The sequence below is a fragment of the Miniopterus schreibersii genome (assembly GCF_964146895.1).
Source record: "Miniopterus schreibersii genome assembly, chromosome: 2".
Taxonomy (NCBI): Eukaryota; Metazoa; Chordata; class Mammalia; order Chiroptera; family Miniopteridae; genus Miniopterus; species Miniopterus schreibersii.
In genome coordinates this window covers 13,311,652-13,336,607 of record NC_138102.1, presented here as the reverse complement: position 1 = coordinate 13,336,607, position 24,956 = coordinate 13,311,652, and the positions used below count along the sequence as shown (strand labels likewise).

Sequence of the window (24,956 nt, the reverse complement as noted above, 5' to 3'; positions counted from 1 at the left end):
TGGAAGAATCGGTGTAAATGCTGGGTAGGCTATTGGCCCATTGTGAGCCGCTTCTAAGAAGGAGAAACCTGTTGACTTAAGTGTCATTTCCTGGGGGCTGCATAACTGACAGTAAACGAGCCACCCCCCTGCCTTGCGACACTGTTATGTCCTATAGTACACAGCATGGTTACGCTGGGAGTTAGATGCTCTCGGGAGTCAGATGCTCTCGCTGTCGAACTCGCACTTCCTCCACCTTAGACAGGCCCTCGCTGACCTCGATTACAGAAGTTAGCTGTGCTGGTTTTGGAGGTAACGGTGAGATACTAGGGGGAAGGGGGACGTGACCCACTGAACTTCTAAAATCGAATTTAAACTTTTCGTTAACTAGTTTCTGTTAATGCCATGAGAAGGATGGTCCTCATTAAATGCCAATAATCCCTCGCTTTCCCATGGACAGTTAGAAAAGGTGAGAGCACTTGGCATTATTTAGAAATGGAGTGTTTGGACTTGGGGGATGAAGCAGCAATAACATTCATTCGGGTTTTCAGTCGTTCAGCATGCCCCAGGCACCCGAGGCACCATGCTGAGCCTCCGGGATGCAACAGCAAGACAGACAGACCTGACCCCTCATGGGACGCAGGTGTGCAGGTAGTGTGCATAGGGAAACCTATCGTTAAAACTGGGCTGTGTCCTACGCAGGAGACTGTCCAGGGCAGACACGGGGAGTTTGGCCTGTGGAGGGAGGGAGGCCAGGAATGCTTGCTTAAGGAAATTATATTGGGGCTGTGAGGGAGGGCCTTGGGAAGGAAGAGCATTTAGGCCCAGTGAACAGCACTTTCAGAGACGGGCGTGTGTGTGTGTGTGTGTGTGTGTGTGTGTGTGTGTGTGTGTGCTGATGGGGAGGACTGTGGAGAGAACAGTGTCTTTGAAGAAGGAAATGATGTATCAATGAGATGGGAACAGTAGGCCTGGGCTGCGACACAGATTTTCTTGTCTTTTTTTTCTATTTTTAAAATATATCTTTACTGATTTCACAGAGAGGAAGGGAGAGAGAGAGATAAAAAATCAGTGAGAGAGTCACTGATTGGCCTCCTCCTGCATGTCCCCCACCTGGAATCAAGTCCGAAACCTGGGCATGTGTCCTGATTGGGAATCGAACTGCGATCTCCTGGGTCATAGGTCGGTGCTCAACCACTGAGCCAAGCCAGCTGGGCTCTTTCCTTTTAGGTTAAGAATTACAGTCTCAGTAGAACTCTTAATTCCTTTGTGTAAACATCTTACCTTAGGCTTTTTTTCAGACTACTCTATTGAATTATAAAAAGGGTATTTACAATCACTTTTTAGCTGACCAGAAGCTAAACCAGTATTTACGATAATTGACAGCTCTTTGCATTACTAATTGTCTGACTTTAATTAGTCTCTATAGGATAGCTGGAAATATACAAAATAAGTACATTTGTCCCATTTGACTATGTGTCTATTCCAGAGCTTTAGGAACTGGTTCACTTCCTGAGTCTGTAATTGAGAACTGCTGAGCCCCAGCTCTGTGAAGCCGTGACATAGGTCCTGAGCCCGCTCTGTGGAGCTGTGACATAGGTCCTGAACCTAGCTCTGTGAAGCCGTGACATAGGTCCTGAGCCCGCTCTGTGGAGCTGTGACATAGGTACTGAGCCCGCTCTGTGGAGCTGTGACATAGGTCCTGAGCCAGCTCTGTGAAGCTGTGACATAGGTCCTGAGCCCGCTCTGTGGAGCTGTGACGTAGGTCCTGAGCCCACTCTGTGGAGCTGTGACGTAGGTCCTGAGCCCACTCTGTGGAGCTGTGACATAGGTCCTGAGCGCACTCTGTGGAGCTGTGACGTAGGTCCTGAGCCAGCTTTGTGAAGCCGTCACATAGGTCCTGAGCCCAGCTCTGTAAAGCTGACTTAGGTCCTGAGCCCGCTCTGTGGAGCTGTGACGTAGGTCCTGAGCCCAGCTCTGTGAAGCCGTGACATAGGTCCTGAGCCCAGCTCTGTGAAGCCGTGACATAGGTCCTGAGCCCGCTCTGTGGAGCCGTGACATAGGTCCTGAACCTAGCTCTGTGAAGCCGTGACATAGGTCCTGAGCCCAGCTCTGTAAAGCTGACTTAGGTCCTGAGCCCGCTCTGTGGAGCCGTGACATAGGTCCTGAACCTAGCTCTGTGAAGCCGTGACATAGGTCCTGAGCCCAGCTCTGTAAAGCTGACTTAGGTCCTGAGCCCGCTCTGTGGAGCCCTGACGTAGGTCCTGAGCCCGCTCTGTGAAGCTGTGACATAGGTCCTGAGCCCGCCCTGTGGAGCCGTGAGGTAGGTCCTGAGCCCAGCTCTGTGAAGCCGTGACATAGGTCCTGAGCCCGCCCTGTGGAGCCGTGACGTAGGTCCTGAGCCCAGCTCTGTGAAGCCGTGACATAGGTCCTGAGCCCGCCCTGTGGAGCCGTGACGTAGGTCCTGAGCCCGCCCTGTGGAGCCATGACGTAGGTCCTGAGCCCAGCTCTGTGAAGCCGTGACATAGGTCCTGAGCCCGCCCTGTGGAGCCATGACGTAGGTCCTGAGCCCAGCTCTGTGAAGCCGTGACGTAGGTCCTGAGCCCGCCCTGTGAAGCCGTGACATAGGTCCTGAGCCCGCCCTGTGGAGCCGTGACGTAGGTCCTGAGCCCAGCTCTGTGAAGCCGTGACATAGGTCCTGAGCCCGCCCTGTGGAGCCGTGACGTAGGTCCTGAGCCCGCCCTGTGGAGCTGTGACGTAGGTCCTGAGCCCGCTCTGTGGAGCCGTGACGTAGGTCCTGAGCCCGCCCTGTGGAGCTGTGACGTAGGTCCTGAGCCCGCTCTGTGGAGCCGTGACGTAGGTCCTGAGCCCGCCCTGTGGAGCTGTGACGTAGGTCCTGAGCCCGCTCTGTGGAGCCGTGACGTAGGTCCTGAGCCCGCTCTGTGGAGCTGTGACGTAGGTCCTGAGCCCGCTCTGTGGAGCTGTGACGTAGGTGCCCAGGGCAGGGCATCGGCAGGAGCACCCTGGCCCGGGTGGGTGCCATCAGGGAGCACCCAGGCAGGGCCATGTGAGAGTAGCTGTCTGCACCCCCTCACCATACGCGTGCTTTTATTCACTTTGTTGTTCCCTGCTCCCCTCTCGCTTCCCTTCTTTTTCTTTCCTCTCTCCCCTCCTTGTCATTTTTTCTTCTGTTTTTCCCCTCTCTCCAGGGCTTCCGATGATTATTGCTCAGCCTTTATAATTATGCTTCGGCCTCGGCCCCAAGCCCTAAGGAGCTCTCGCCCTGGTCTGGGCGGTTCTGGGCTGCGCGGCCTGCGACCCCCTTCCTGTTCCCTGCGGGGTAACCGTGTGTCACCGACAGGCCGCCCCCTGCCCTTCCCGGGTTCTCCCGGCATGACCCGCTGTCTTGTGCATTGAATGCTCTCATCTCTCCCTTTCCTTTCTTGTGTCAGTCGGGTTGCTCATAACAGAAACTATCCCAGCTACTTTATGCAGAAAGGGGTTTAATATGGGAAGCAGGTGCCCACAAGAAGGTTGGAAGGGAAGGTAGTAACTGGAAGAAGAGGAGAAGATCCAGGCTGAGCTCAAAGGATGGCTCCCAGGCAGGCCCCCTGGGTGGCCGCCATCGTTGCCACCTTCTGGAGGCTGGGAATCAGAGCCAGCACCGGAGCTGCTGACATCAAGAGCAGTGTTTGCACTGGGTTCCAGTGATCAGAGAAGTTACTGCAAAGTGCCACTCACCCGGGAAGCCAGTGACTGAACACTGCTACCAACAACAAAGACAAGCCAGCAAACATCTTCCTTAGACACCTTCCACCTCACTTACCATCCAGCTCATTTCACTGGCAGAACCCAGTCTGTGCCCAGAACCCTAGCTGCAAGGGAGTCTTGGAAATGTAGTTTATAGCTTCCTTGCCTGAGAGATAGAAGAATACACAGTTGAAGGAGACTGGAATTAATGCTGAGTGACTCCATCACATCTAACACTTAGAGATGTATCTAGAATATTTCATTCAAAGCAGGTAGATGACATATTGTAAGAATCAAAAAGAGGACCTAGTTGCTAACCAATTTCCATATCAAACAGATGGATATTATAGTTATTACAGTTGAAATTGCTAGAAAACATCATGCAAATAACTAACTACAAATTACCAACTGCCTGCCTCTGCATGTGGTTCTATTTGAATGTGAAATAATATTCCTTTGTTTTGGTTTAGTAATTAAAGTAAAATGCCAGGAAAATGATTTTTTCAAGGGTCCTCCCCACGAAAGTCCCAGATATCTTATCCACTTAATGAATTGCAATACAAAGAACATGGTGTCCAGAGTAATAACCCCTGGAGGCTGGTTCTTTCATTAGATGAATTATCTGTGCTTCTACTGAGTGTTTTTTGCTCTGTAAAAAAAAAATTAATGGTGCTTTTTTAAAGGATTACAAAGATAGAAATGGCTTGTTGATTGGAGATTAAAATAGGCATATGCTTGAATTTACTAATCACATTTCATATCCTGGCGCTGGTCACAATCCTTTTTTGCAAACTATTAAAGTAGATGTGATTGGATCTCTACTATTGCGAAGTAACCAATTATTATTTATTTGCACTTAGAAATTACATTAGCACATCTAGGAATTAGTCTCGATTATTGAATGAAGTCATTTTATGTTTGCCTCTGATACTTGGAACTGGAAAATAAGAGTAGCTGAAACAAATGAAGTTAGTGAATTTTTCAGTCTGTTACATACATATTTTTAAATTGATTTTTACATCTCTGAAGGTAAGACTCCATTCAGATATCTTCTCTGGTCGATGGTGAAAACATTTAAATGCAGAATTGCAAATGTTGCTTGGGATAAACCACTATAATATGAGTATGTTCTTTTGGATCCAGTAGTGACACCAAGAGTTTAGCCACATCACCCCAAGCCACCAAAAATAAACACATCAAAGTAAAAACAGTGTTCGTGCTATGTAAAAGCAGCTTCAAGACAAATCCATTGTTTTCTAGCTCAAGCCCCTACCAGGCTGTCATTCCTAAACCCCATTTATGGTGTATTCTCAGGAGGGTACTGTTTGAATCTAACATTATACTTTTATTTGATTAATTCACAATTACATTAGCTACAGTATTGATTTTTTAAAATTCATAAAATGTACATAACATAAACTTACCATTTTAACCATTTTTAAGTGCAAGTGGCATTAAGTACATTCACATTTATGTGCCATCACCATCATCATTCATCTCCAGAACTTTTATCATCCTGGAAAACTGAAACTGCCCCTATTAAATAACAACTCCCCTTCACCTCTCCTCCCATCTCCTAGCAACCACCATCCTACTTCTTGTCCATGAATATGACCAGCTACCTTATGTTAGTGGAATCATACAGTATTTGTCCTTTTGTGACTGACTTATTTCTCTTAGTATAATGTCCTCAAGGTTCATCCATGTTGTAGCATGTGTCAGAGTTTCTTTTCTTTTTATGGCTGCATACTGATTTTTAAATGAAGAAATTAAAAAGGGAGGGGTCAGAACATTCTTTTTCCTCTCCAGGATCTTTCTGGTCCTACTTCCTCAGCGCAGGCCTCTGTCAGACAGGAGTCCGGCCATGCCTCTGCAGAATTCATGAGGAAAAGCAGCTGTTGCAGATACTCTAAAGAAACTGCCTGCTAAAAAAAAAGGGGGGGGGGCGTCTCAAATTTCATCCCTATACAAGAAAGGAAGCTAGTTTTTCTCTCACAAGTACCCTTATGCATTAACCACAGATGTTTCTAAGTGAAAGGGGCTGACATCGAGAATGTCAGGATCAGAGTCGAGTGAGTGGCTGAAGCAAGCGAAGAACTAGGAGGTCAACAGCATGAGGCTGAACAACAGAATGCTCCATGTGACCAAGGACATCGTGGTAACCCAGGGGACCATGAACTTCCTGGAAACAGGCAACAGAAGCAACCACCACCTAGTGATCTGGAAGCTGAGATGAAAGGAGACAGGCTACAGCAGAATGTGGGCCTTCCTCAGACAAAGAAAAATATTCTTGTTTTGGTTGTGGAAGTAGAGATCGGAAGGTCAATGTCGAGAATATTAATGCATCTGAGCTCAATTTAGATCATCCCTTTATGGAAACAGAAGCATCAAAATATAACCCTTCGTGTGAAATTTTAAGTGGCCTTATTTCCACGGAGGATTTTTAGTCCTGGAAAGGAATGTTGACATGTCTGAAACAAATAAGGAATTGCCACATTTACTGGAAGGGCATTGCTCTCTCTCTTTCTGTGGCAGATGTCAGCCCTCTGTGGAGTCAACAGAAGAAGCTCATTTATCAGTAACAGCAACCTTGAAGGAACTTGATGAACTTTTAGTCATAGTAGTAACCAAGCTTCAGAAAATACATTTGCAGAAGTTATCTGCCAATTAGAAATGATAGCTGAGAGCCAAATAGGTATTAAGAAGCTTTGAGAAAAAAATGGACCCAAAATGACTATTTTCTGGCTTCCCGGAATGAACAGTGTCCACAAGTCAGCTCTCATCACACCGCACCTGTATCGGTGAGGACTGAAAAATTAACAGGCAGGTTCATATGAAAACCTGCACATGGGTGTTTTAGCAGCTTTATTCATAATCCCCAAAACTGGAAATAACCAAGATGTCCTTCAGTAGGTGAATGGATAGACAAACCATGGTATTTCTATACAATTATTCAGTGATGACAACATCTATCGAGCCACAAAAAGACATGGAGGAAACTTCATGAATATTGCTAAGTGAAAGAAACCAGTTTGAAAGGTTAAGTACTGTATGATTCCAACTATATGACATTCTGTAAAAGGCAAACCGTAGAGAGAGTAAAAAGATCAGAAGTTGCCAGGGATTTTGGCGGGGGAAGGTGAGATGAGTAAGAGCACAGGGGATTTTTAGGGCAGTGAAACTTCTGTGATACTAGAATTGCGGGTACATGACATTATGCATTTGGCAAAACCAAATTAATAATGTATCGGTATTGGTGCCTCAGTTGTAAACAATGTCCCACACTAATGCAAGATGTTACTTAAAAATTCCTTAAAATGCATATTTTTTAAATTAACAGGCACTTCACCTGGTGTTAGAGTAGAAGATGCAGAAAATGTTAACATAAGGCGTCTAGGTGATGGCATGTCAGGTGGGAGGGAAAGGAGTGCCAAGTCAAGGAAATTGATAAATGAGATCGATACTGACATTCTAATCCCCCCTGAGCATCTGACCCACTGACTGCCCCTTACATGCAGAAATGTCCCCAAGCTCGTAGCAGGTGACAAAGATGCATCCAGACTCTTGAGCAAACTACTTCCTTGCCACCCAGTCTCATGTTGGTTAAGGACTTGGGTCCACAGAATCCACTGACAGGCCTGAAACTAGAGAAAAGGCCAGTCCCGAAGCTGCAAGGCCATCTGTCGTCAAGGCCCTCCAACCTGCTCCCATTCATTTTTCCTGCTGCAGACACTGACTGGACTCTCTACTCAGGAAGCTCTGGAGGCTTTGCACGAAGTTGGCAGGAATGCAGACCTAGATCTTCTTGCTTTGCTAGCAAGGAGTGTTGTGGTTCCTACATGACCATGGAAAAGTGGGCTGCGCCATACGCTATCACCTTAAAAAAGCTACGTAGACACACGTGCACACTCCTATGTATGCAGCATACGCAGAAACCTGCAAGCAGAATGTTGTGCCAGGTATTTTTAAAGATGTCGTCCTAGCCAAAGTAATTCATGACTGTTTGTCAGATAATTTTGTCTATTCTACTTGTTAAAATTTGGGCCTTTGGAAAGTAATTGGCAGTATACAGAAGCTTCTTATTCTCATGAAGGTGATATATTCTGGCATAAAATTAGTGGTTCTATGTATAGGGTACCACTTTAGAATGATAGTGAATCTTTAAAAAGCAGATGCTACTAGAAATCCTACCACTTGCGCAGCTAAAAGCAGGTCAACTTAACACTCTGGCGCTCTGTGCCGGAGGCAAGGTATGCCCTTTTGACTCAGTTGTCAGGTTCTAAGCTTCTAACCGCTTAGTTTGGTGTTTTTAATTATCCCCAGTGTGCTGTGTATCAGGATTCATCCATTCAAACAAAATTGAAGACTAATTGAATAATTTAAAAAATGGAGAAGAAATTACATTACATTTTGACATGTAAATTTTTATTACAGGCCAATGGTAATCACTCAAGTATCTATACAGGTTTTTGGAAACTTTGTGAGACAACTACTTTCGATGAAGCTCTGACTGGTTCTTGTCTTCCTGGATCTGGTCATTTAAACTGTTGTGACGTGGTGGACTCTGGGTTTGTAGAATTAGTATCCCTGGATTCTAGTCCTTAGTATTCAAGAAGAAACGAATAATGTAGTTTTCTTTTCTTTACTGGTTGGCTCTCAAGTATTTATAAAGGAAACCAATGGCATTGGTTTTCACCCATATGACACGTCATTCCACACACAGCTGCTGTTTTCCTTGGTCCCACCATGTCAGCATGATGCTATTTCCTGTCGGCCCTGGGACCCTGCAACCACCTTTCATTTATTCCTCACGTCATTAATCCTTCATTTGAGAGGCACCTTTGCTGTTGGAGGCTTCTTGCTTGCTGGATGACCAGTGGCTTCAGAAAGAGTAGATTGTGGTCCACGTGCTAACGGTCATTCCCAGTGGTGCCAGCAAAGTGACCATCCTGTGGAATTCAACCGTAGTTTTTTTCTCAAGTGTGTCGTTGCTATGAAACCTAGTGATATAAGCACGTGGCAGGACAAGCTGAGAAACTCGTGGCATCGAGTGGGGTTGTATAGCACTTTCTATAGAGGGGCAGGCAGGTGGAGGAAGTGGGCCGGGCTTGTGGGCCCCTCTTGAAAAAGAAAGAAGACAGAGTCTAAAGCTGGAGGGCAGAAGCAGGTCTGGGAATGGCTTGTATCTGTGAGTGGTCTTCTGTTTCTGTTTAAGGAGAGAGAACTCCATCTCTGCTGACTGGGGAGCGGAGGCCATGGGGAGAGAGCCTGAGGGTGGGAAGAGAGAGGACAGACTAATGCCCAGGAAAGAGATCAACAGAGGAGAGATGCTGGCCTTTGAAAGGACTCTGATAATTCTGAAACAAAAGGGATGTATTAGGTTTTAGGGTAGAAGGAGGGAAAGTGAAGAAATTTACATTTTCTTAGTGAAGTAGGAGCAGAGTTAGCCTGTTAAGGAACTATTTGTCAATATATTTGTCAACAGCTCAGGCTTTCTGGGGAAATGGAGTTCATAATATAAACAATAAAAGGTTAAGCTTTGGTTTTATATCTGTTTGCCCATTTCTATTTTCTCATGCATGACGCTATACAACTATTCATTTTCTAACAATTTAGGAGGCCATCAAACAAAGCTGATAGAAGCAGACTATTTGGCCTTACTCAGGTAAAAGCTACTTTTAAAAACTTGTCATTATTGCCATATTAATTATTTCTGTTATTTAAAACTTTTTCAAAAATATTGTGTGTTTTTAACATTTCACATTTTAACAGTGGAATTGGGGTACACCTTACAGTTGACAGCATATCATTGACTTCCTTGGTAAACTAACTATGGATATTACAAGATAGCTAGTGTCTTAGAATGGGTTGCTATAACCAAATACCTCAGGCTGGGTGTCTGAAACACTAGACATTTATTTTCTTACAGTTCTGGAGGCTGTAGGTCCCAGATCAAGGTGCCAGCCCATCTAGTTTCTGGTAAGAGCCCAATTCCTAGCTTACAGATGGCCACCTTTTCACTGTGTCCTCACATGAGCTTCCTTCTGTGTGCACATAGAGAGAGTTCTTTGGTGTCTCTTAAAAGTACACTAATCCTCTTGGGTCAGGGCCCCACCCTCACAAACTCATTTAACCTTAATTACCTCCTTATAGGCCCGAACTCTAAATACAGTTGCACTAGAGGTTAGAGCTTCAACATATGAATTTTGAGGAAGACCTGAACATTCAGCTCATGAAGATGGTACCCTAGACTCAATTAAGTATTGTATTTCTAACAATCTTAATGTTACAAGCCATCACCAAGAAATATTTCCCTCTTGGGTAGGAACTTAAGGTTAAATCTTTTGTCTTATTTGTTTTTGAATTATTTTTACTAGATTATGATGAAACCCTCTGAAGGTTAAAAAATTGTATTTATAGTTTTAAATTAGAAATAATGGACTATGTTTCATTATAGGCGTATCTCTGGAAAAACAAACACAGTCATAAAGTGGAGTATGAAAACTGAAAAAAAATTAAACTTTCCAAAACGGTCTGGTTTATTCTGGGCACAGACTTAATAACTCCTGCTGCTAGGAGAAGTATAATTTACTGCCACAAGAAAGCTTAAAATGTCAAGTATCGTCTGATAAAATACATGCAAGCTGTCTGCCTACAAATTAGAACATTCTTTTCACTGGTGTATTTCCTACTTCAGTGCAGCTTTCATAATTGTGGCACTTAGAATTGAAAGCTCTGTGCATGATGTAAACATTCAAACTTGCCCCCAGAATTGCTTTCCATAGGTATTAAGCAGGTGTGGGCTGCTACAGACAGTGGAGGGAGCTCCAAGATCCGAGCTATTAGGAGCTCAGGATAAATGAAACAGAAGCAGCGCCGAAGTGAACATGAAGCGAGGAGACGGTGTTAGGAGCTCCGGTTGAGAGGCAGAGGCGGACAGAGGGCAGCGCCCGAGGACTCGGCAGGAGGCTGCAGGTGCAGCAGGCCTGTGCCAGCATCCAGACCATGACTCAGAACCGAGACGGCCGAAGAGTGGCCAGTATAGGTGTCACCACTCTAGTGAATCCTAAGCTGACCCTTCTGACGACCTGAAAGTCCTTTTCATATGTTAGGATCCCAAAAGATTTCGTTGTCTGGTTTTTTTTAAAGCCCAAAGCCAAACAAAAGCTGCAAGTTTGAAAGTAGAAGAGCTGCCCTGGCCTGTTTGGCTCACTGTTTAGAGCGTCGGCCTGCGGACTAAAAGGTCCCGGGTTCGAATCCGGCCAAAGGGCATGTACCTCGGTTGCAGGCCTGATCCCCGCCCCGTCAAGGCAAGTGCGGGAGGGGGGGCCACCAATAGATGTGTCACTTTCACATCGATATTTCTCCTCCTCTCTCTCTTCCACTGTCTCTGAAAAGCAGTGGAAAAATATCCTCACCAAAATATCCTTGGGGGAGGATTTAAAAAAGAAGAGCTTACTGGCGACAGAGTGAGAAGTGGCTGCTGACAGCAAGGTGGGGCGCTCCAAGCCTAGTGCCACTTAGTGGAGATGCTGACACTCTGTTAAGCCCTGGGGAGCATCGCTGCTCTGAAATACTCTGTCATAATCTGCCCCTGTTATCAATTTAAAAATGTGTTCTTTATAGGCTATCTAGAAAGACATAAAAAGTATGTGGTACATATTAGGAAGGTTTCCATAAAAGTGATTAAAATAAATAATACCTTGGTACTGAAAAGAATCAACCTCAGCTACTTCTAATGTTAAATTATGTGACACAGGCTTTTATTAAAATTGGTCTAAGTTTTGAGTTCAGTGCCTATTTACTTAGCATAGGATTTCTCTGACTAATACAAGAGATCTGGCACACACTCATACCATCCACTCCCCCCGCCCCACCCCGCATGTCGCGGGAGCTCAGAGAGCAGACTGGCTTCTAGGACATGTGACCAGGGGACTCATCCCCTTGGAGATGGGCTGCACCTGTTTGCTCAGGAGCTGGGCGCAGTGGGGAGTTGCATGGCGGAGGGCCAAAGGCCTCATTTACTCAGATCAGAGGAGCGAAAAATAGAGTTGACAATACTTTCACTACCTTGTGTACGTTTTACAGTGCCCGTTTCAATTTTTACCTTATGAGATTATAATCCAAAGGCATTTTATGATCAGGTAGCATTCATCGTCAATACCAACTCCAGTGGTTAATTCTCCAGAGGTATGGGAAGTATAGGTAATAAAATTTGGGGTAGTGTGAAAATAAACAATTTTTTAAATCCTAACCTGAGGAAATATTTTTATTGGTTTCAGAGAGAGAGGAAGGGAGAGGGGGAGAGAGAGAGAGAAAAAAAACAATCGGTTACCTCCCATATGCGCCCTCACCAGGAATCAAAGCTGCAACCTGGGTATGTGCCCTGACCAGGAACTGAACCTGCAACCTTTTGGTGTACAGAACAACGCTTCAGCCAACTGAGCCACACCTGCCAGGGCAAAAATAAACATTTTTTTACAGTAGACAAAACATTGGATTGGGAAGCAGAAATGTCCTGTGGGTTTTGTACTCAAATACTGCTTAACTTTAGGGTCCTGGGGAAATCATTTCCTGTGTTTGTTTTCTCTGTGAAATAATCACCTAAAGATACGTATAGTGCCCTGGAATCTTAAATCAGTTACACTAAATGCTAATATGTTGGGCAAAGGCACAAGTGAAAAATCATCCAAGGTTTTAGGAACAGGTGTGTTCCATAATAGGACTAGACAGTGGCAGAGCTAGGACTTGGCCTCAGGACCTTAGCACATCAAAGTCATATTCTTAATTCCTCTCCACCCTACCACTTCCACACAAAGTCTGAACCTCATCCGACCACAGTGAAGTCACAGGAACAATAACGATGATTTGCTCACCTCAGAGATTTTCCTTGTGATAGACTTGACATTAAGATGACTCCTTCCTGTTGGCAGTTGACCAACTCGGGCCGTCTCCATTTAGATTATTTTTAACTTTTCTCCACTAAAGCGATACACCTAAGTGAATCCTTTCTAATTAAGCGGCTCTTTAACACTGGTAGTTTCCAGGGAAGGGAAAGCCTCCTGAGTTTTCAATTTTTCTCATTAAATATGGAAGCTGTCACTCCCATAGTAGAATTACAATCACTAATCCAGTTAGAATTCCGGAAGAGTATTAAATACATTTTTCCAGAACATTGTCTTTATACTATATAGTGCTTGTCAATATGAAAGTAGTAGGTTGATCTAAACTATTAACAAATATGAGGGGCCCCGAGCAGTTGGGACAGATCTCTTGGCCCAGGCGCTGCTTGGCCAGTGCAGGTATCTCCTAGGGATGTGCAGAAGGACTGGTTCTGGGAGAGGAAAAAACTTGGGAACTAACTGCTGCCGGAAACAAATGCTGCTGCTGGGTGAAGGGCTGTTGCCGAGTAACTGGCAGGAGCAGGAAGCAACCAGAAGGGCCTGTCCCTTTTCCCTCCTCTGGCCTTCCAGGCTGCCTTTGATGGGCCCCATCTGCAGAGCCCCTTGGCAAAGAGGAAATGTTTGCAGAGCCCTCACCCCCACCACACAAAGCAGCGTGGAGAAAGGTGTGGAGGGTCCATAACTTAACCACAGGCACAGTCCCAGTGACATCAGGTGTCAATTACTCTCACGTTTTGAAATTTGCTAGAATACCCAGCAGGACTTTAGAAGATCCTGAAATTGGTTGTTTTAAAAATTGTGCTAAAATATTCATAACATAAAATTTACCCCGAGCTCAGCCCTTCATTCTAGTGTTGGTTTGTGACAATGTTTTCATCGGTCTGTGGTGGAATGAGAAAATTAAAGAAGGTTAGGCAGTTTTTAGTAAAGCTAAATTTTATTCAATTTTAAAGGACTTACTTAAAATTTGAAATTATCCCAACTTTTATGGTGTATATTGTCTATTTATCTATGTACTAATGGTGACAATAAATAATTTTTTGTTTTTTTAAAAATTTATCTTTATTGTTGAAAATATTACAGATATCCCCCTTTTTTCCCCATTAACCCTTCCACTCCCCACCCACTCCCTGCCCCAGGCCTTCACCACACTATTGTCTGTGTCCATGGGTTAGGTATTTATGCAAATAATAGGTTTTTAAAGTGTGTGTGTGTGTGTGTGTGTGTGTGTGTGTGTGTGTGTGTGTGTGAGTGAGTGATTGTAGCCTTCAGGTAAAGCATCAGCTGGTCCTTTCTGTTCTCCAAATGTCCCTTGGAGATTTGGGGGGGGTCTATGAAATCCACAAGAGTGGGAACTCCTGGACTACTAGGTGAGGGCCTAAACTCAGGGTGGGGCAACAGGGAACGTGATGGGAGACACGTAAGAGTAGTGAGACACAGGTGGAATCTGTAGGATCAGATACCCAAGAGTCCAGATTTTACTGTACTTTGTGTCCACAAGGACGCTCTTCCTGAACCTCAACTATACAATCTGATTTTTTTAATTAATAACCCCATGAGCAGCTCTTTTGGGTCAGTTATATTATGAACGCTTTATGAAATACACTAATACATAATTCATCCTCACATTTCTCCCCTTAATTCCATTCTTAGAAAAGCATCACATAATTGATAGTTTTGTAGTTGGTTGCCATGGGCTTCATGTCGAAGCTCCTTCTCGAACAGTCGTTTGACAGTTAAATGACTGTGGCGCTCCTTGTGACCAACCTGCCAGGACCTCCTTTCCTAAGAGGAAGGACAGTGCTGCTGTGCTTGTCCACTGGTGCTCCTTTCATCCTAACAGCAGCCTTCTCCCGGCTGCCGTGCTGGGGATCCCACGACCTTCATCCTAACACAGACTGAGCTGGTTTGGCAAATTGACACCACCAGCCAATGCCTGCAGGATGCTCAGTGTTATGTTTTCATTTATCTTGAATCTCATAAATTTCATTTCCTTGCCCTTTTCTGGCTTTCTCTAATCTACAAAATCAAAATGACTTGTAATCGAGTTCCAGCGAGCAGGGCCCAGTCCTTTCCTGGGGAGGCGCCGCCTTTGACAACAGCTCTGTCTCTTCATCAATATTGTGCTGCGAGTCCTGGCCTTTTATTTTCTGTATTTTCCCCGTCACTCTCCGCCCCTGCCACACACGCGCACACACCGTCCCCACCAAGATGGTACTGCCTTCATTTCCTTTATTTAGACTTTGGAGATAAAATCTCACTCCTAAATGAATTCTATTTAGACATGTAGCCCTTGAAATTTTCAAGAAAACCAAAGTATTTGGGGGGAATATTTGATCCCGTTCCCTTAGGATAAACACCCCTCATTTTTTCCGCTTGCTTTCAACATATATTTACTCCGGGGTAACTTGTTGGTACCTGTTGAGAATCCAGAGAAGGTCATTGTCCCGCTGCCACATGTGTTGTGGCTTTGAAGCCCTGAGTGAGTTCCACGCATAGGATTTCAGCCAGAAATGCCGGGTGTCCCTGGCCCGCCGCTCCCCCGCGGCCCCCCGCTGCGTCATTAGGAGCTCTGGGCCCCGTCGGGGTGCTCGTGAGGACAACTCGGTTTCGCTTGCCTCCTTACTGAACGGGGATGGTGCTCAGAGTGCAAGTCTCGTCCACATTATAGCAGCTAACACTGCTTGCCCTCTGCTTTCCCTCAGCCACCTGCTCTTGTCATTCCTGTCATTCTTCTGCGCTGCCCTATATTGGCCTGCAGCTTCTTGAGAGGGGACCGCCCGTCTCCCGCTCCTCTCACAGCTACCAAAGAAAGCGCTGCCCAGCAGGTGCTCAGCCCATACTCCTGAATGAAATCTAATTACGGTGGATCTGATGGCAGCACACGGCTAACCTCTCCTCTGATGCTAACATTCAAGGGTTGAATATTGGCGATCCCGGGCGTGCTAACCTCATTTCTTTTCTTGCGCTGCACAATCTGCTTTCACTTAATCTACGCCCACGGCCCTAACTGCCACGGCCCAGGATAATGGTGGTTAAATGATCCCTAGTCCAACTTGCTCTCCTGGGCTTCGTGTTCACCTTACTTACTTCGTTGTCCTTCAGATACCATAGAAACAATATAGCCAAGCCTGAGCCTTCCCTCTGGTGGATCCCTCTGACGGTGAACAGTAGCGCCGCCTAAAGGGCCACCTTTTAAATTCTTCTGTTCCTTTCGTTGCCTGTTCGTACAGTAGGCATTTATTGAGCACTGTGTAAATCGAAATACCAAGCAAAGACTCTGTGATGTAAGATATATTGTCCCTTTCTGGAAAGTGCTTAAATCAATTACAGAACATAAGGAATATATATAGACGGCCATGCCATTATATAAAATACGTTTACTGATTACTACAGCATTTCAAAGTCAGCTACCGACGTCTAGTTCTTATATCCTATTTCCTGCAGATTCATAAATCTTAAGTAACTCTATTCAATATATTCACATGCATTCCAAAGGGCTTATCAGAATTTACATATGGTCGTTACCAAAGTTTCCTTTTGTTTGCCTTGTAGCCTCTCTACCACTTCAATTTAGGATGGTGGGACGTCTCGCTGCATGGGCCTTGTCATTGTCACCGCATCCCCTTCAGTGTGCTCTTTGCCTTAACTCTCCGTCAGGCATCTGTTCCTGTGAATTTGACCCTTTCTCAATATCTCTTGTATTTGTCCTAACATGCTTAATATCATGCCCTGTCTAAAGCATTTAACCAGGTTCTTTCTCTGTCTTCATTATGAACCTCACCAGGCAATACCAGTCTACACTATTGTCAGAGAGGATTTTTAAAACCCAAATCAAATTTTGTCATCATTTCTCTTGTTGAAATAATTCAGTGGTTTCCCTTATGTTCCGGATACAGTCCAAACTTAGAATGCTAAACTAGGCCCTGTGTGGTCTGGCTCCCGCCTACTTTTCCAGCACCACCATCTTCCCTTCCTCCTTCCCTGCCCACCAACTGTATAGTTCAGTGTGTGAACTCTGGACTCTAACTTTCTGGGTTCAAATCCTGCCTCTGCCACTTACTAGCTACGTAACCTTGGGAAGGCACTTATGTTCTCTCTGCCTTATTTTCTTATCTGTAAAATAAGGGACACAGTACGTAGTTCCTGTTTCATATAGTAATTTGGTAGACTCAATGATTTAATGTATGTTAAATGATAGTAAATAATATATCTTTGTGCGTTGTACCTTGTTATTGTTGTTAATCCATTCAAAGTTCATCAAAGTTTATAATCGGTCTCATTGCTCCTTTTTTTTTAAATTTATCTTTATTGTTGAAAGTATTACAAATGTCCCCTTTTTTCTCCCATTGATCTCCTACACCCTGTACCCCTTCCCCCAGGCCTTCACCCCACTATTGTCTGTGTCCATGGGTCATGCATTTATGCATATAAATTCTTATGTTAATCTATCCCCACCCACCCCCACCCTCCATCTGAGATTCGTCAGTCTGCTCCATGCTTCTATGTCTCTGGATCTGTTTTGTTCATCGGTTTATTTTGTTCATTAGATTCCACATATAAGAAAGATTATGTGACACTTGTCTTTCTCTGACTGGCTTTTTTCGCTTAGTGTGCTGTTTCCTGTGCTTAGAGTGGCCCGGTTCACCTTCACCTGACTTACCCCTGCTGTCTGCTGCGCTTCCGCTTGGATGTCAGCCTCTCAGGGCAGGTGATTCATTTAGGCACTGATGCCTGAAGGAGGGGCACCCAGACAGCATTGGCTGGGGACAGTGGAGCACCTAGGTCAGGCGGTGGAAGAGTGATTGCAAATGGAGAGCACTTGGCTTCCGGATGAGCATATGGGGGCTCAGTAAACAAATGTACCTTCTTTATGATTACGGCAAGCTCTGAAAGTGCAGGAGGAAAGATGAGAGCCTTTGACTGGTAACTCTTTCAAGACCCTTCTTAAATATTCTTCCTAAAAAGTCAACCTTTGCGGCTCTCAGTGAGGCAGATCATATACCTGCATATGATTGAGAGATGACTAGTTTTAAATGAATATGTATCTCCCAAAGACCAGAGAGCTTTTCAAAGCACACCCAGGTCATTGCTTCTTAAACAGGGACCCAGATTGGGGTGGGTGGGGGCAGGGGAAGTTGGGGAAAGCCACATGCACCCCACGCCACCATCCTGAGAATCACTGTATATAGTAAGGGGCACAGTTTATGGCAGTCAGGTGCACACACAAAGGATATGAAGTCTAGAAAAAAACGGTTTGAGCACTGTGATCAGATTAAGTTCCATTTGCCTCAGTTACAGGTGAGGCATCCAGCCCGAGATTTCACAGGATGGGCTTTTCCTACCACACCAGGCATCTCTTCAGACCTCATGTTGTACCCCCAAGACCCCTGCATTACAAAGTGCTTTTGGCATTAGAGGTCTTCTTTTTTTGGGGGGGGGGGTAACTAAGAGCTTTTTGATGGGTTTCATGTCAGACCCTCTCTATTATGAAAAATGAAAATAATAAATGTGAGCAAGAAGAATAGGAGAATTTGTCAGAGTGACATGAAAAGTAGCTGATAATATGAACACATACTGAGCAGTACTGGAATGATTTAGCACAATTTAGTGATATTGTCTCGAATAGGTACAGCATGTAATTAAACCACTGCATTCCGAGTTGACTCTCTGTGCTTGTAATTTTTCCAGGAACAAGATGAAACCATTCAATTTAGTTTTGGGAAAACGTACTGTACATTTTACAGAAAGCTTAGGAATTAATTCAGAAACTGCTCTTATAGTTCTGGTGTAGTCCACATATTAACAGTTCTTCCTTAATCCTTTCTTCTCTGGGTAATATATGGATAGGTCTAGAGGTCACCCTGGGCTGCAGCTGGTTCCATGTTTTTATTATGTAAAGTGACATTTACTGTTCATTTGTTTTCCTAATAGGGCCTACGTCCCCTGCAAGGACTCCTGCAGAGTGACCAATCACATGAAGGGCCTTTCTATCTGATGTCACCAACTACTTTTCATGTACGTTACACGTTCAAAAGGGATGAGCAACAACTGTCACTGCCTGAGGGTGGAAACCGCCATGGTTCACAAAGACAAGAAGTAATTTTCCTGTAATCACAAGATGACTCAGGTTAGTTGTTTTTAGCTATTACTGCAATTTAAATAATATGAAGTTTTGGGGCATTGTGAATGTTTAGTAAGCCTAATTAGTCCTAATTCCTATCATTTTAAGTTTATGACAATGATATAAAGTAAGTTGGAGTTTATTATTGCACAAGGTGGAAAAAATAATTTGAAAATAATTGTACAGACTAAGTTAAAATTACAAGAATATACAGTATTTAGGATTTTTTTAGAGCACGAAATGCTTTCCTAGGACTTAAAAAGCATTGTTAGATGATAGCTTTTCATTATGCAAAAGTTTGCAGTATAATTTGTACTTGAGAGTAATATGTAGATGTTAACTTTGAAGAATCACATTATTAAAAACTAAAAAACCAACCTATGTATTTTATGATTAAGTATAAGTAAATTATTTGAACTGTCCTGACTAACCTGTATTTTTACTTTAGAATTATAGTTTAAGTACATCTTTAAAATTTAAAGCAGAATTTTATACCCTCATTTTTAATACTGAATCTTTTGTGGCATTTATATTAGGACAGTTTATAATGTTTATATTTGTTTTTAGTTATAAAGGAATGACTATTACATACCTAGGGTATATTTCTAAAACAGGCCTCTGCTAGGGCAGGAAATCACGAAATACCAAACCCACTTGGAAAGCTCGTCTTAGCCCTGCTTTCATCTGAGTGATTACCCAGCAGAGTATTTAGGATTTATAACCTAAGACTCAAGGACCAGTTTGTCTGGAGTAAAGTAATGTTGCCTTGCAGAGGATGCTAAGGAAATAGCTCATTGTTTCATTGGTTTTACAGTTCATTACTGAGTGACTGCCTGTGTTCGATTCCTGCCCTCTGGGAGCTCCTAACCTAGTTGGGAACATATACAGAGTGTAGAGTTCAAGATGGTATTAGGAGAAATGCCCTGTGAGTGACAGAGATAATAAATATGCAGTATACAAAAATATTGGGAGAGATTATTTTTATCTATAGCTATTCATGAAGTCTTCGTGCAGGAGGAAGAAGCTGTGCTAGACTTTGAAGGCCAGGTAAGATTTTGGAGGGGGCAGGCGATAGGAGAGCATTTCAGATGAGAGCAGCCTGCTGACCTCAGCAAAGACTTCAACAAGGAGCTAAGTAGGAGGCCTACTCAGGGAAAGGTGACTAGGGTTCTTTGGGTGGAGCCAAGTATTGAAGTCATGGTAGTTACAGAATACAAGTCAGGAAAGGTGGACTGGGACCAGGTCATCATGGAGGGTTTTGAATGCCAGATTGAGGGGTGCAAACTTTATCCCATAGAGAGTAGAGGTCCCCTCAAGGGTTTTCAACAAGAAGTGTTATTGTCAAATGGAAAATTATCCAGCACTGGCATGAAAGAGAGATTCTAAGGTGCTTTTGTTGGACTCAAGGAGAGAAAATTGTAAGTTATAGCCATCAAGCCAGAAATAACACATGCTGTGTGGGCTCTGCAGCCACCTTTTACCATCCAAGTATATAGTGTCACCAGTAAGTGAATATTAATGGAGAAGGAAGGTTACAAACTCCTAGCATTATGAATATATTAGCGGCTACAGATATGGGGGGTGAGAAAGCGGCAAGGGGGGCAAAGAGACCGACCAGAAAGCTGTAATAACAGCTTGGATACCAGGTTGTAGCCGTATGAAAAGAAAGCTGGCAGCATATTACAACTCTGATCTCCTCTGAGGCTGACACTGGTTCCAACATGACGGGGCCATCCCGTTATGTCCCATTGCCAGAGACCTCCAACAAGACTCCTTTCATCTGTTTGTGGCTAAACCAAACCCTGTCTCCCTAGCTTCTTGAACCCTTCACTTTTATTTTAGTACAAGTCTTACTAGATTAATTACATTACCAAATTCACAATGAATTTGCACATATATATACATATATGTATGTATATATAATTCACATGGAAAATATTGCAGGAAATTTAAATCCACAGAGTGTCAAAAATGTCATACTGGATAGTCCTAGCTACAAGTCAGTTTCACAGTCAGCTATTTATTCTGCAGTGTATAATCTTAACTATAAAATATAATAAAAACAGAATGGATTTGTATTGTCCCCACACTTTAAAATAGCTCTTTGAAGTTATTTGTTTATGGTAGAGACCAGGCACTTTGGCAGAGAACTTAGAGAACATTCTCCAAGGCATGTTGTTCAGATACTACAAGTTCTGAGCTAGTAATTAGAGCCAGATTGAAGCGAATTGAGTTTTTGTTGATTGCCACTTAACATCTGCAAGGGCAATGAAGTGAAATATATTTGTTCTAGGGTTCTCAAAATTGTATTTCCTGATTGATTTCTTAAAGGAAAAAACTTTAAACAGACTTAAGTCTACTGAGACTTTTTTCCCAAGTCTACTGAGATTTGGATTTAAAAGAAAAGCACTCAGTGTTTTGGTTTTTCTTGTGTGTAGGCAGTTGTAGCCAGCCATATGTTTACTTTGTAAATTCTAGTTGAGGGTGCAATATAAGCTGTTTCAATTTGGGTGGAAGTTTTGTCAGACCTCACAAATGAGATTTGTACTCTGTTAGGAGTTTGCCAGATTTTTTGCTGGGACTGTGGGCAGGTCCATGGTAATTAAGGAGAACCTACTGCTAATTTGTTTAAAGAGTAAATCCTGAAAGTCTCTTTCTTGCGATAGCAGGAATGATGAAATTAGAATACAGTTGTCCCCTGTACCCTGTAGTGGATGCCTGGAACCATCGATAATGCTGAACCCTATATGTACTATGTTTTTTCCTATACATATAGGAAGTTTACATACACATATATAAAGTTAAATTTGTAAACTAGGCACAATAAGATTAATAACAATAACTATAATAAAATAGAAGAGTTATAACAATAGATTGTAATAAAAGTTATGTGAATGTGGACTCTCTCTCTCTCAGAATATCTTACTGTACTGCACTCACCCGTCTTATGATGATGTGAGATGATACAGTGCCTTTGTGATGAGATGAAAGGAGGCGGAGAGGCTGGACAAAGTGATGATTCACGTCCTGGGCAGGGCGTAGGGGGATGGCTACTCAGAACAGCGCACAACTTACAACTTAAAAATTGTTTCTTTCTGGAATTTTTCATTTAATATTTTCGGACTGTGGTTGACCACAAGTAACAAACCTCAGAAAGCAAAACTGGATATGGGAGACTATTGTATCATTATTTGGTGATAATTGTAGTAGTGATTGTTTTAAGCAAGAGTCATCGATGGATTGGATGCTAAAATTGGTGGGTGAGAGGCTGAGAAACAGGATATTTCCCCAGTCTCAAGAGGTTTGCTCAGGATGTGACAGGAGCACCGGGGGCAGGACTGAACTGGCCCGTCTGCACCAGTAAGGCCAGATGGGTGCCTGTATGATTGAACTTACTTTCATGCTGATTGGTAAAGAGCCGCCGTCTGAGGCCTGGCTACTTTCCTAGGCTACTCCTCACTCACATGCCACAAGAGAATAGTGATAAGATTGAGCCCCAAACAACAGCCCGTAAGACCTGCTCTTGTACTCCTCTCACCCCTTCCTGATTGCCCTTGTCCTGCATGGAAGATCAGGGAAGGCTTTCTGGAAGAGGTGATGCCTGTGCCGAGAACGAATCGGAGTTAGCAGGATAGACACAGCCCTTGGATCATTGAGTATTACAGGCCCATCTGATGCCGGCAAAGGATGGTGAGGAATGGCCTCAAGAGGCAAGTTGAGGCCAGATCACAAAGGGACTTGCATACCCCCCTAAGATACCTGAATTGATCAAACCAGCTATGGAATGCCTTTGAAGACAGGCAGCAACAAAATTAGATTTATATTTTATTGAAGAAAGGGATTGAAGGGCCAAAAAACACCTGTTTATAGGCTGTTGAAGTAATTCAGGAAAGAAAGAAGTACCTTTTCTAAAATAGAATCAGCAGGGATGTAGAGAAATGGTTGGAATCCAGAAACATTAAAGTTAGAACTAGTCGGGCTTTGTGTCTGGAGTGGAGTGGTGAGCTGCGCATTATAAATTTTTACAATCTGTTTAGCATCAGAACGACTTACCCAAGGGAACCCTTGGTATATGCTTCCCAAACTTGGAACTGATCTTGCGCAGGAAATGACAATGATTAGCTCGTTCCCAAACCGTTGTTTTCTCAAGATCGGCAGGTAAAAATCATGCATGTTCTAGCCTTTTGACAACTGTGGTGAGATGGCAGTGAAGGTTTTTGCAGCTTCTAGTGAAGTGTAAGATCCGCACAGCCTCTGGCAGCTGTCGGTTCCCGGTCTTAGGAACTGTGCCTCCTCCTTCAGCCGTCTCTGACCTGCCTTTCTGGGCGTGGCCCTGTGTCCCCAGGATGGATCATGAGGCCGCCCGGCTGGAGAAGCGGCACGTGCACGACGTGTACCAGAGCACCGCGCCCTACTTCAGCGACCTGCAGAGCAAAGCCTGGCCGCGGGTCCGCCAGTTCCTGCAGGAGCAGAAGCCCGGCAGCCTCATCGCCGACATAGGTACCGGGGCGCCGCGCGGCGTGGCATGGCGTGGCGAGACAGCCCATCGCGTCTTTCCTTTCCAGATGCCTTGTTCAGTTTTGTCAAACCAGAAATCTGAAGCTGAGCCCTTGGCATGCCGGCACCCACTTTATAGCAGAAATTCATGTGATCAAGTCAGAAACTAGAAAACGTTCTCAAATCTGTATTTAGACGGTGGCGATCTTTTCAGAGCCTTTTGCCAACAAAATCGACCTGACGTTGACTGCATAAATCAGGATTAAAGCGACTGCTTGTGAAATCGACTGTTTTAACTTTAGAGAGATTCATATTTGTATATACATTGTCCTGGTGGCTCACCTTGAGCGGCTCTCATGCCTTCCACAGATCCGGAGATTATGGATTTCCTGTAACCTCTTATTAATATTACGGATTTTTTTTCCCTCAACTGTTCTGTGTTTCATTACTAGAGCCTGTCTTTAGATAGATCATGTCTTTTTTTTTTTTTCTTTCTTTTTTTTTTTAATATATCTTTATTGATTTCAGAGAGAGGAAAGGAGAGGGAGAGAGAGAGATAGAAACATCAATGATGAGAGAGTCATTGATCGGCTACAGCCCGCAACCCGGGCATGTGCCCTGACCAGGAATCGAACCCCGATCGCCTGGATCCCAGGTCGACGCTCAACCGCTGAGCCATGCCCGGCTGGGCGATCATGTCTTTCTAATCACTGATTTTCCTGGAAGATATTGGCTCAGTGTGTTTCTGAATCGGGTGGTAAACCACAGCCCAGTAGATCTAAGACTGAGGGCTAAGCCAAGCTGGGATTCCCACGTGAGGCCTGCCCCCCCCAAAACTGCTTTCTAGCCACTGCCTGAGGATTACACCCATGGAGTCATAAGTCTGAGGTTATACACTCTGCCGAATTTGACATTCACTCTCCATGCTGATGAGAGAAACAGACACGTGCCCAGGGCTTTCGGCTTGTTAAAGATGGTGCGAGCAGTGTGGGGTTTGAGGCGGGGGTACATGTCATGTAGAAATAGTCTTTGATAATATCTCTATCGTGTCAGTGTTTTTTAAATAAATCTAGTTTCAGAAGATACAGTGACTTTGGAACTCTTACCATCCATAATCTAAACAAAGTACCCGGATCTTCAAATCCCTTAGTAGGGAAAGGCCCTGCTCAACACGTCGCTTTAGGACAACCGCATGTACACGTGCTACTTTCCCATACCCTACGTCGGAAACTCCAAATGAAGCTCCGATGGAAGGATAAGAAAATAAAATCATTAAAGGACTAGATGACAACTAGGGTTTTTTTTTAATAATAAAATAAAAAAGAATAAAAGAATAAAAAATATTCTCAGAGGCAAAAGGCCTTTCTCTGTATGATAGCAAAAAAAATCAGCATAAAAGAAAATACAGTCAGCAGTCATCTTTCACAGTACTTATGTTCTATAAACTGGCCACTGACGCTGAATTAGTGAATCCTGAGTTGTAACCCTTATGGGGAATACAGGACTAGGTCCCTGGGAGCCTCTGCCCACATTTTTGTCAACCTAACCGTGTTCCATGTGTGTTTCTGTTAGAGACACCTTATTTACTATATATTGTTGATTTGTTAACAGTGAACTCACAGGCAGCAACTAGAACGATGCCTGAATAAAGTGTGCTGAACACATATTTTGTCCAGGCAGCCCATCTCAGCCTGCCTGCACTT

General features: G+C 44.0%; 1 protein-coding gene across 6 annotated transcripts in view; it reads left to right on the top strand.

Annotated features, from left to right (window-relative positions):
• Positions 1-24,956, top strand: part of TRMT9B (tRNA methyltransferase 9B (putative)) — a 40,945-nt gene that overhangs the window by 3,143 nt on the left and 12,846 nt on the right. For 3 of the 6 annotated variants that reach the window (XM_081127396.1, XM_081127394.1, XM_081127397.1), the window contains exons 2-3: positions 18,567-18,762; positions 23,102-23,256. In XM_081127396.1, coding sequence (XP_080983522.1) covers positions 23,103-23,256 — 154 coding nt within the window. In that variant the 5' untranslated portion in view covers positions 18,567-18,762; position 23,102. Of the gene's footprint in view, positions 1-9,345; positions 9,395-18,566; positions 18,763-23,101; positions 23,257-24,956 lie in introns of those variants that run through there. The other 3 variants (XM_081127395.1, XM_081127398.1, XM_081127400.1) reach the window with 3 other exon arrangements.